Source organism: Octopus sinensis, linkage group LG1 (assembly GCF_006345805.1).
Source record: "Octopus sinensis linkage group LG1, ASM634580v1, whole genome shotgun sequence".
NCBI classification, from domain to species: Eukaryota; Metazoa; Mollusca; class Cephalopoda; order Octopoda; family Octopodidae; genus Octopus; species Octopus sinensis.
In genome coordinates, this window is record NC_042997.1 from 22986152 (window position 1) to 22998623 (window position 12472).

Genomic DNA, 12472 nt, shown 5'->3' on the forward strand with positions numbered 1-12472 from the left:
TATTAGACACACTGTATTATGTACTTCATCTTTCTAATCCTTTCTTCTTCAATTACAGTTGTTTTAAAAACCATTCAGCTGCAGAACATCTGGCAGAAATAATTCTTGCATTTATAGGTTAGGTTGAACTGGATTAGTGATTTAGTCTCCCATTAATTTTAAAACTATTGTAGTGACAAAGTTATAATAATTGAAAGAAAAGATCATTTAAATAATCTTTCTAACTGTAGTTTAAGTTTTGACATCTGCCTAAACATGTTTTTTCTTTTTTTCTTCCCCATTATACTTGTTGAAATGGTTCCATGCAGTAGGGAATCTATATCAGTAATTGCCATAGATATTAGTAAAGAATAAGATGGAGACAATTCAGAGTGCTTCTATTGTCAATCAAAGGTCTCCCTCTCCAAGTGAAAGGGAAATTATATGATGCATGTATACAAACAGTAATATTACATGGTAGTGAGATATGGGCCCTGAATGCAGAGGACATGTGAAGGTTAGAGGAGAAATGAAGCTAGTATGCACTGCTGAACGTGCAATGTCAGTGTACATCTGTGACAGAGCGCTAGTGTATTGAGAGAAAAGTTTGGCATAAGAGGAATTAGATGCAGTGTGCCAGAGAGAAGACTGTACTAGTTTGGTCATGTGATGCTTGTGAATATAGACAGTTGCATAAAGAAATGCTGATCACTTAAAGTGGATGGAACTTGTGGAAGAGGGAGACCCAGGAAGACATGGGATGAATTACTGAAGGCCAGTCTCAAGACACTGGGCCTTATGAAGATGACAAGGACAGATATCTGGTGCCTTGCTGTACAGAATACCTGCCTACCACAGCAGATAAGCCACTTGGTTAATGCTCCTCTACCAGCTGAACAGATTTTTGTCTTACTGTTACTCAAGGTCACTATTACTCAGTGACTTTGTCAGTGCTGGTGTCATGTAAAAAGCACCTGTACTAATGCTAATTAAGAAGCACTTGTGCTGGTGCCAAGTAAAAACCACCCAATGCACTCTGTAAAGTGGTTGGTATTAGGAAGGACATTAAGCCGTAGAAACTAAACCAAAACAGATGACTGGAACCTGGTGCAGCTCTAGTCAAACTGTCCAACCCATGCCTGCATGGAAAATAGACATGAAATGATGATGATGATGACGATTGCCTGAGAGTGTCTTGGACAAACTCTGTCAATAAATTACTCTTTGAATTTGGTCTAAGAATTAGTTGACAGGCATTTGTATGTCTATCTATACTCCGAATTTTCTTTCTCTAATCTCCACTTTATCCATTAGAGTAATGTGATTTAATTTTTATTATAATTTTCTGTTCTTGAATTGGTTTTAGTTTTTGGTATGAGGCCATGAAGTGAAGAACTACCTTCAAAACCACAGTCCAAAAACTAAAACTTTCAATAAGTTTAGGTAATTATATTAATCCCAGTTCTTTATTTAGTACTATTTTATCAATATCTATTAAATGGCTAAGTATACTTGAGTGTAAAACAAAGTAACTCAGATGAAATAATTACTAAACTAGTGGGACCAATGAATACTTCACAGAATTAATGGTAAATTTATTGAGTTATTTCTGAAAACTTTATCCAAAAAACCTGAAAGCATAGACTGTGTTGTGTTTGTATCAACAGATAGTCGCTCATCTGCTATTCGGTGAGAAGTGAAAGAAATTGGAATACGAAGATTACTTAATGCACTTTATATACTTTATGCACAATTTTATAGACTTGATACACAGCACTCATAAAATAAGTATTCCGTCTTATTTTTCTATTTCCCCCATAAACAAAAAAATATCTGTACATATGGTACAACTTTTAATTAAATTGTATAGGTGATATGAAAAATACTTGGTTCAATTAAAAAAAAATACATTTTTCATTATCATTACCTTCATCATCATCATCATCTCCTCTCTCTCTCTCTCCCTCTGCCTGTCTTTAACCTCATCAACAGAACATCACCCCTCTGCTAAAATCATTATTTTCTCTCTACCTCACATCATGACTGATTTTCTCTCTCTCTCTCTCTCGTTCTATCTCTGTCGTTTTCTTTCTTTGTCTTTTCTGCCTTACTCTTCGCCTTATCCTCTTTTTCTCTCACCTTTTTCTTTCTCTCTTTCCATTCAACAGCATTACAATTACATTCCCTCTACCTCATGTCATAGATGCTTTTTCTCTCGCCCTCTGTTCCTTCTTCTTTTTCTCTAATTATGTGAAAGTATTACTGATGGGCCAAGTAATGCAATGACAAGTAGATTTATAAGATATTTATTCAACCCACAAATTTATCAGTAATCCCTGTGAGTGTAAGGTTTAATCAGCATCACTTTCCATCCATTTTCCATGCTGGGTTAGAGGACCATGTTGTGCTCCAATGTTTCACTTTGGCATGGTTTCTTTGGCTGCTGTTACTTTAACATCAGTCACTTTACAGAGTGTACTGGTTACATTTTTATTTTTTTAAAGTGGCACATAAGCTCTGCATTGTCATTGCTCGATTAGGTTACCAATGGCTTACAAATTGTACCAGATACTTTTTGTGGTACCAGCACTGTTGAACTGCCTTGTATCATGTAAAGCAAGGAAGTACTCCTATGACGGATCATCATCATCATCATCGTTTAAACGTCCGTTCTCCATGCTAGCATGGGTTGGATGGTTCAACCGGGGATCTGGGAAGCCAGAAGGCTGCACCAGTCTCCAGTCTGATCTGGCAGTGTTTCTACAGCTGGATGCCCTTCCTAATGCCAACCACTCTGTGAGTGTAGTGGGTGCTTTTTACGTGCCACCTGCACAGGTGCCAGGTGAGGCTGGCAAAGGCCACGATCGGATTGGTGCATTTTATGTGGCACTGGCATGGATGGAACAGATTTAATGTGAAAGGATAGTGATGGAGAGAATAACAGAGAGAACAGTGTTGTCAGTGGTAGAGTGCAGAACCTCATTGAAATAAAAAGAAATTTTAAAACAAATGGTGAGACGCTGTATGAGAGGAAGCCTGTTTAAACCATACAAACATGGAAAAATTTTAAAAAACAATATTAAGTAGATGGTGTGTTTATCAAACCTCATTGAACTGATCTATGGCCAAAGGCAATTTACCTGGATCCATCCCTTCTTTTTTATGTACAGGGAAACCAGGACCCCATTCTATATGTCCCTTTTTATTCTTATATGGTAGTGGAGTGTGATTTGATGGAGATTTGGCAGCTGTTTCTTGTAGTTGGTAGATTAAAAGCACTCTTGTTGGCTTTTGTCTGTTTATACTAGTGTAAATCAATATTGGTTTTAATTCTTGCATGAGAGGTCACTCTTTAAAGGGTAATAATTCTCGTTAAACTTTAAGTCATTCAATAAATGTTTTCATCTTAATGGAACCAGTAAAAATGTAATTTATGTTCAGATTGTCACTCTTCGTAAAGATTTGCTAATGGAATTTAGGCTGCTTCTTACCCAATATCTTGACAAGTGTTTTTTTTTATGGGGGTTAATCATTTAAATTATGTATTGGGAAATGTTCTTTTTATGAATTTTATTTGGGATATTTTGATCTTTTTTTACAAATTCATTTACACAAAAATCTTGTTTAGACCAAAATAATCTCTTTCATAAGTTTTGATGCAGAAACTTTGTTCATTTTAATAATATTGACAACTTTATCCTTTGAAATTATTTTATTTAAATTGGCAAATGAAGTCCTTTTCATTTTATTTGTCAAACAGGTATGCCAATTTCATCAGAATGTACAGCAGAAGTTGATGATATGAGAAAAGCAATAATGGAAGATTTTCAGATTACTCCTGAAATTGTGATAAATTGTGATGTTGAAATTCGCCAGTATTGTAGTGGAGGCAGCAGTAAAGAAGGGAAAACATTACATTGTTTAATGGAATTATCACGACCAGTCCATTTCAAGGGTACCCTTAAATTAAAAAAACATATTAGTCAAGAATGTGAAACTCAGGTAACATTTTAACTATTTGTTTTTTTATGTTTTCTTATTTGATTATCTTAAATTTTACAAAATTCATATTAATTCTTTGTTATATCTAAAGTTCTTGTAAGATGTTTATTGTTTTGAGCTCTGTCTTTTTGAAGGGGAGTATCTGTGGTAAGGAGCAGATTGGGAGATTAGTATTTCATTATTTATACCAATTTATGTATGTTTATATGAATTTTTAACACTAAGAGTAGGCAAATAAACTGCTCAAATTTTCATACAAGTGAACATTTTCATCTTTTCTTTAAAAAAAATTCTTAGCACAATGTCCTCTTCAAGTATTTTCTATCTATTTAGATTCCGATATTTTTTGAAAAATTCTTAATAAGTTTTATTCTTTTTGTATATCATAAAAACGTCTCTGTCTTCTTTGGTGTAGAAGCATCAAGCTTTATTTTTAAGAATTAATTTTGTTATGTTCCATCAAAGTTATGGTTAACATAACTACAGGGAAATATCCATGATCTAGAGTACATAATTAGTATTTTGTTTGTTATATTGATGTAGAGATCAGTATGACAAAATTCTAATTAATAAGGAACATAAAACTCCAGTATTGGATGAGAAGTTGTCTTGTACAGTAAGTAGGAAGAATCCTAATATACTGTGTTCATAATACATAGTATTGTTTTGTCTCAAATTGTCAACTAGGATTTCAAGTCTGTTACATATGCAGTGATACTTAGAAACTTCAGTGAAATGGTGTCCATGAACTGTTTAGCCAGTTTGCTAGACAGATAAGTGGCAATTTATTTCACTATAAAAAAAGGCTGCTAAAAAATGTGTGATTTATCTTCCAAACCTTACTTTGTCAGTTGAGCAATTAGCTGTACACACTAACACACAAAACCAATGCAAGTATATAGGTTAGCTTGGTAATATCAATATGCAGTCTATAAATATTGGCATTCTAAACAAATATACATTAATATTATGCATGGAAGCAAATCTGTATAAGCAAATCAATTTCTAAATGTGTATTTCATTGTAAAATAATCTCATGAATTCATATATACATTTCCCACATGTACAAAACATACAGTTCTTTGTCAGCTGATTGTAATGTATATTGATGTATATATTGCAGTCAGTCAGTTGTGGTTATTGAAAAGTAGTTGGTCAGTTTGTTCAGAGGAGATTGTAGTAGTACATTGCTGTGATAACTATGGTTCCATCATTAGCAATGATGACTGGTATTTGTTTCAGCCAAAATACTTTATTATATGAATGCAAATAAATAGTAGCAAGCTTGTAAATAGTATCCACAAAAAGTAGTGTATGACTTCAGTACAAGAGTCTAGAACCAAAATTATTAAAAACTCAAAGGAGGGCTTTGGTGAAGCCAATGTTTCTAGAGTAAAGAAGGAGTGGAAAAATTTAGCAAGTAGTGTTTTTTGTTAGTAAAAAGAGTTTACCTCATTGTCTGGAAGACAAACTGTATGAAACTTGATGCTGTAAAATACTGCTACAGAAGTTTGAGTGTGAAAGATCTGTAGAATCTAGAGAAAAGTTTGGCAAGTTAGATTTGTGGGATGTATAATGATAATCTATGATGACAAAGTACAAATCAGCTGAGAAAGTGGTTAGCCAATAAAAAGGCATCATCTGATGTATGCAAGGGGGATGTCAATGATGTTGTGCATGCATTGTAGAAATCAGTGGTTCTTGACCAGAGTCCATACAAGATTTTGTTGTTAAGATTTATGTGCAATAAATTGCTTATACTTCTACAATACACAAAATATGTTAGTTTTTTTTATACAATTCCTAATCTGTCTATATACTACTAAAATCTGTGATTGCTTACTTACTGGCTTGTCTGTCATTTAATACAGCCAAACCAGCACATAATGGGAAAATACTCTGAAAGTAAGATACCCCTGAAATGTGAATACAAATGGAATAAGACAAGTTTCATGTAAATCAGGCTACTGGTTTCCGAGATACACTTTCTTTTTGGGATTTGTTCCCATAAATTTAAGCTGTAAAACCTGTAGTTATAGCCCTTGCCTGTGAACACGGGGATAGTTTTTTGTTGGCATAACTACAGATGTGTACCCTACACCGACTTTGTTGCCTCATAACTTCCCCAAAAATGCATACTTTCTAACAAAATTTTCAACAAATACCGTTTACAATTTTTCCAAGTAGGTTGGGGGAGGAGTTTCGGAAAACTTATATGATCTGACATTTTTCCTTCATAACTTTCAGGAAAATGGATTTCTTTTAATGAAATCTTATACAAATACCTTTCAAACAACATAGATTATGATTATATAGAAATTTGTTGGGAAAATTTTTTCCAAGGGGGTGAGGAGAGGAGTTTCGAAAAAATGGAGTTTTGGATCAGAATTTTTCCCATTTTTTATTTCACCACAGCCTTCAAAATGACGTGGGGCATATCCCACTCATGACCAATTTTTTTTAAACTTCAAAATTATGGGAGGAGCCTTTTCGGTAACAAAAAAAAAACATAAATAAAATAAAATAAAAAAATTTCAGAGGAAAAGCTATACGATTCAAAGGAGATTTGGCTGTTGTTTCTAGCACATCCCAAACCACCCTCCATTTTCACCCTCACATGTATAGGTGTTTTCTCAATATTTTTTTCTCATTAAACATTTTATGGAATGATGATGCCAAAGTAACACACGCGCAGTCCGTTGGTAGAATACAAGCAACAAAAAAATAATTGTAATTTTAGTTTTTACCCCCACCTCAATCAAACAAAGCCATGTGTGCATGTAAGAAGAAACATTTTCTAACAGATAAGTATGCTATTAAAATGAATTATCGTTTGCATACCATGTGGATAAATGCCAGCAATGACCTTCTCAGGCTACCCAATATTTTAATTTATAAACAGAAACAGTCAGGGGAAGGGAGTGGGGTTGCAAAAAAATCATAATTTTTCAATTTTTTTTGTTTATATAACATATAAATGTATCTATGGGGAAAAATTTTTTAAACTTTTTTTACATAAAAAGATATTCCCAGCCCACATCATTTCCAAAGCTGTAGTTTAATTTAAAAAATGGGGAAAAACTCCCCTTCAAAACAGTAGTTCCAACCTATTTAGTCTTCCTGATCTGAAATTCCGTTTTATGAAACTCCTCTCCCCACCCCGCTCAGAAAAAATTTTCGCCACAAGTTTCTTTATAATCTTCATCTATGCCATTTGGAAGGTATTTGTATAAAATTTAATCAAAAGATATCCGTTTTCCTAAAAGTTATGAATCAAAAAAGTCAGATTGTGTAAAGTTTCCAAAACTCCTCTCCCTATCTCCTTGAAAAAATTCTTTTCCATAAATCCCTATATACTCATCATCTAAGCAGTATTTGTTGAAAATTTTGTTGAAAAGTATCCGTCTTTCTGGAAGTTATGAGGCAACAAAGTCAGGAGGGGGTTAACATGTAGTTATTCCAGTTTTGTTTGTGTGCTTGCTTGCGTGCATGCTTGCCTGTAATTTAATACAGCCAAACTGACATATAATTGGAAATTACTCTAGATGTAAAGTACATCTGAAATGTGAATACAAACAGAATAAAACAAGTTTCACATAATTCGGACCACGGATTCCCAAGATAGGTGGTTTTTTTTGGGTACCTTCATAAATAGCCAAAGCAGTGCATAATGGGAAAATATTCTGAAAGTAACATAACCCTGAAATGAGAAAATTGTTTCCATTAATTCTATGTTTATGTTATGTAACAATTCCATTTGCATTTTTGTAGAAGTGTGCACACATACCATAAATAAATGCTGTTACTGGAGTTCATGTTTATCCTGGAATTTCTATTAGATGCTGTAAATAATCAATAAAACCTTAAACATGAACTTGTAAACTAGACCTATGATGACATGAAAGAATTGAAATATTTAACTGAATCATCATAAAATTAACTTTCATTTCAATGCAATGTTGAAATCAGCTTCAATGTTTTATAACGTGAATCATCAGTGACCCAATAGATCACAGGCAGTCTAGTAATATTTAATTATAAAAATACATTAGGATTTTTTTAATTATATTCATTGAATGGCCATGGAGGTCCAAGAGAGTAAAATAGGAATCTAAGGGGTCTATAGGCAAAAAATTATTGAGAACCATTGGTATAATTGGCTGAAAAGTAACATTATACTGTAAGACATTAAAATAGTGTTGATCTGTGTAATTGCAGTAGAATTGTTAAGATGAAAAATCACCTTTGTACTGGCAGTATCTGTGCAGAGTTTATGAAATACTTTTCCATTAATTATATTTCAAGCATTGTCAAAATATAGCATGAATTCTTTTATTACATTTCAGTTAACTAACCTTTTGCATGAGGCTGATGTTGGACAAGATTTCCGTATTGACCGTGCTTTACAAAAAGCATGTCAACCTGTTGTTGATGTTGCATGCAGAAGTATCCAGCCAGGTGATGCAAGGTTAGTCTGATCTTTAACTAAAGCTTTTTATTGACACATACTATTCAAAAAAGATTCTTCAGTCATTATGAATTTAAGTTTTTGTGTTACTATTTGGTATGTTTTTCCCATATTTTACATTAAAAAAAAATCTTTTAAAATATTTTGAATAATGCTATGCAAGCAATAAATAATTGCTTTCAGTACAAATTAAAGGAAAGTGTTTCTACAAATATTTTATCATTTTTAAATTAATAGTATAATAAACTTGTCATTTTCCATTATTTAAGAATTATGAGTTGTCTGATGGAGAAACTTGGAACAGATAAAATGACTGATGAATGTGAAGAGCGTTTGATTGAAATTCAATATTTCATATCAAGAGATTTTAGGTAAGAAAACAATTTTGTTTTGCATTTTGGAATTTATTTTGATAAATTATGGACTATAAATTGCAACTATCTTTTTAAAGCTTTGTTGAAACCTTTTATCCTATGCTGATGACCTCTAGGAACGCTCTGGTTTTGGTGCTGTTTTGATTCTTGATTGATATCTGTTTTGCACTTTTCTCTGTGATTGAGTCAATCTTCATCTTGCATTGGAATATGGTACAATTGAAATAGAAGACCATGCTATTATTGTGACAAAGCTTTATTCATTTTGACTACAACTTACAATTCTGTTAGCACCTGAAGGTAATAATAGTAATAATCCTCTATCCCTGTCTTAAAACTCAGCTACATCAAAATTATTGTTCTTTTTTCAACTACATGATCTTCAAAGTTTACTGTATTATTTGGAATGGCAGAATCATTAGAACCTTGACCAAAATACCTTATGAAATTAATTGTGAGTTCAAATCCTGCCATGATTGATTTTACCTGTCATTTCTTCTGGGGGTAATAAAATATCAGTCAAGTACTGAGATTAATATAATTAACTGTTATCCTCACCCAAATTTCTGGTCTTATACTTTTAGTAGAAGCTGTTACTAATGTATTTTAGTTAGTTACTATATTTGTTTGGATTTTGAATGAAATAATTTAGTATTTTTGATGACCTGTTAAATTTTGTTTGTAATATTTTATCATGTAAAGTTGGACAAGAATGCATCTATAAGGGCTAAACACCAGTTGAAACCTTGTGTAAATAGAAACACCAGAGATTAGTGGGATGTTCAGTACATTCAGTACATTAATTACAGACATGGTGAAATTAAAAAGGACCTGGGTATCTTGGTGGATTCTTCCTTTTCGCCTTTGGCCCAATGCGTCCATGCTGCCAACAAAGCACGCGGAATTCTGTTTTTGATTCTACAGTCATTCGGAAAGCTCACAGCAGCCATATTCCTACCGCTCTATGTCATGCTGGTGAGACCCATATTGGAGTACGGGATTCAAGCCTCTTCTCCTTATCTCCTCAAAGACATACATCATCTCGAAAGAGTTCAGAAGCTGGCTACCCGCATGGTTCTTGGTCTCAAGGATTTGTCTCATGAAGAAAGGCTGAAGACGCTCGACCTTTATTCTCTTGATAAACGCCACCACCATGGTGATCTCATTCTCGCTCACAACATCATAAGCGGAAAGTGTAACCACTCGAAAGAGCTGTTCTTCACTCTTGCTCCAGAGTGTGGGCTGCGGGGTCACTCTGAAAAGCTCTATCTGCGATGATTTCATCTCAATCGAAGGAGAGGGGCTTTCTCCGTCCGGGTTGCGGATCCGTGGAATAAGCTGCTGGACGAGATAGTGAAGATGCCAACGACCGCTCGGTTCAAAGTCTCTCTTGACCAGAAATGGCCTGAACTCTTTGTATGAACACCCTCCCTGTACATAACTCCATGTCCCCCTACATGGCCTTGCTTTTGCTTTTTGAGCCAAAAAAAAATTAAATTAAAACATAAAATTAAAATTAAAAACTTATAATTGACTGTATTTTTGAGACAAATTATTACTGTGACAAATACACAAAAGATGAAACTGAATATCTGAAAAGTTTCAATTTTAGAAATATTTTCAGTTTAATGAAAATGAATTTTTTAAAAATTTATTATGATCATAAATTCTATTACAGACTTGATGAACAAATTTACAGCCATTGTCATAAAGATGCAGTGAGTCTGTGTCATGCAGACAAAGAATGGTATAATCCAAGAGGTCCTAACAATAGTCCACTCATCTTGCCTTGTCTATACAATTTCATGAAAAGAGACTCAGAATTGCAACAGGTAAGTTTTAAATGCTTCATCTTCATTTGAAGTTCATATAAATTAGATTAAAATTTCTTGGTGTCATCAGCCTGCATATTGATATTTTCAATGACATGCTTACAGCAATGAAAGAAGTTAAACAATAGTCAATAGTAGAAGACACTGAAGTTAAAAGGGGCATCCAGCAGAAGAAATTTCTGTACAAAACGATATGCAGAGGCGTAACTTGGGTAAATGGTGCCCAGGGCAAGCATCAGAATTGCCCCTCCACCCCAAAGTGGACCCCAAGGCATGTGCCTTGCTTGCCCCTGATGATATGAACAATGAAACATAACAAAGATGTGAGTTATTGAATAATCCAGAGAACAATTAAATTTGGACAAAAGATTGGCCAGTTAATATCTCCATTTTGATTAGTTAATATCTTTAATCAAACCTGTAGTTAGAACAGAACCTCAACATATCTGTGTACCATAGAATAGTTGTTCATTAGATACTAAAATAAGAGGAATTATTCTAAATACTTTTGAAATGACTTCAGATTTTAATACTGACATTAGAGAATATATTACTAGTCTTACTATCGTCTGCACAATGTAAAACATCATTTTTTAATGTCCGTTTTCCATGCTGACATGGGTTAGATGGTTTGACAAAAGCTGACCAGATTCCAGTTGTCTGTTTTGGCATGGTTTCTATGACTGGATGCCCTGCCTAATGCCAACTACTTTACAGAGTGTGCTGGATGTTTTTGTATATGTGCTACTGGGACAGGTGTATTTTTACGTGGCATGGGCACAGGTGCTGTCTACATGGCATTGGCATGAGTACATTTTATGTAACACAGGCAACTCATGACTGTAAATAAATATAATTAAATACCTACAGACTCAAGTTTAACCTCTGTTCCCAAGTAATGCTGGCTACAAAGAGAAAATATTCTACCCAAAAAAACTGGATAGAATTCCATGTTGACTATGTAAAAAATGATTTAATATAAGCTTGTACCTTGGTGTTCCATCTCAACATTAATTGCTTCTGTTATAGTCCAGGGCCTACCAAAACCTTGTGAGTAGATTTGCTAGATGAAAACTGAAAGAATCTCATCATCATGAGTGTGTGTTCAGTTTCTCCTTGTTTTGACATCACATGGTTGTTTCTGATCTTCTGTGAAAACATATCTGATTGAGGGAAATTATCTTGGAAACAGGTGAGTTCTAGCAACAAGAAGTGCATCCAGCCATGGAAAGTCTGTCAGCAAATTTGTCTGACCTATGGAAGCATGAAAATATGAACATTGAAATAATGCAGATGAAGCTTGCTAAGGAAAAGCATATTAACATATGTCTAGTTAGCAATGTGTTTGTACAGAAAGAGAGCCCTGCTCCACATTTCCTTAAGAATGATACCATAGTAATAATTTTTTCTTTTCTTTTAACAGGTTTCACGTGCATGTAAGCATGAAATTAAGCGTGTTATGAGACAAAGAGCACACAGTGTAAATTTAATGCCTTCAATTCAAAATGCTTGTCTGCAAAATTTGGGGCAGTATTGTTCATTTGAAACTGACAAAGGACAGGTGAGAATGTGAATTTTGGTTTGTGTTTTCTTGGAATGTTTTTTTATCTTTCTACTATAAGTACTTGACAATTTAGTCACCTTTTAAAAATAACAACTCACTGAGACAGCACATCTCAAACAAGCAAACCCACAACATTAAAACCCTTTTATTTTTCAAATAAAATACAGTTCAAATACTGAAAAGGTAGGCTTTTAATACACCAAAAGTGGGGTCTTTTCTTCTTCAGAGTCAGAAAATACTTGAGACTTAAATT

At 33.8% G+C, this 12472-nt stretch overlaps 1 protein-coding gene across 1 annotated transcript in view; it reads left to right on the forward strand.

Moving 5' to 3' along the window:
* Nucleotides 1-12472, forward strand: part of LOC115210836 (Golgi apparatus protein 1) — an 86110-nt gene that overhangs the window by 37300 nt on the left and 36338 nt on the right. Inside the window, exons 7-11 of the mRNA XM_029779589.2 lie at nucleotides 3740-3981; nucleotides 8328-8449; nucleotides 8719-8820; nucleotides 10502-10655; nucleotides 12079-12216. Of these exons, the coding sequence (XP_029635449.1) occupies nucleotides 3740-3981; nucleotides 8328-8449; nucleotides 8719-8820; nucleotides 10502-10655; nucleotides 12079-12216 (758 nt within the window). The remainder of the gene's footprint in view (nucleotides 1-3739; nucleotides 3982-8327; nucleotides 8450-8718; nucleotides 8821-10501; nucleotides 10656-12078; nucleotides 12217-12472) is intronic.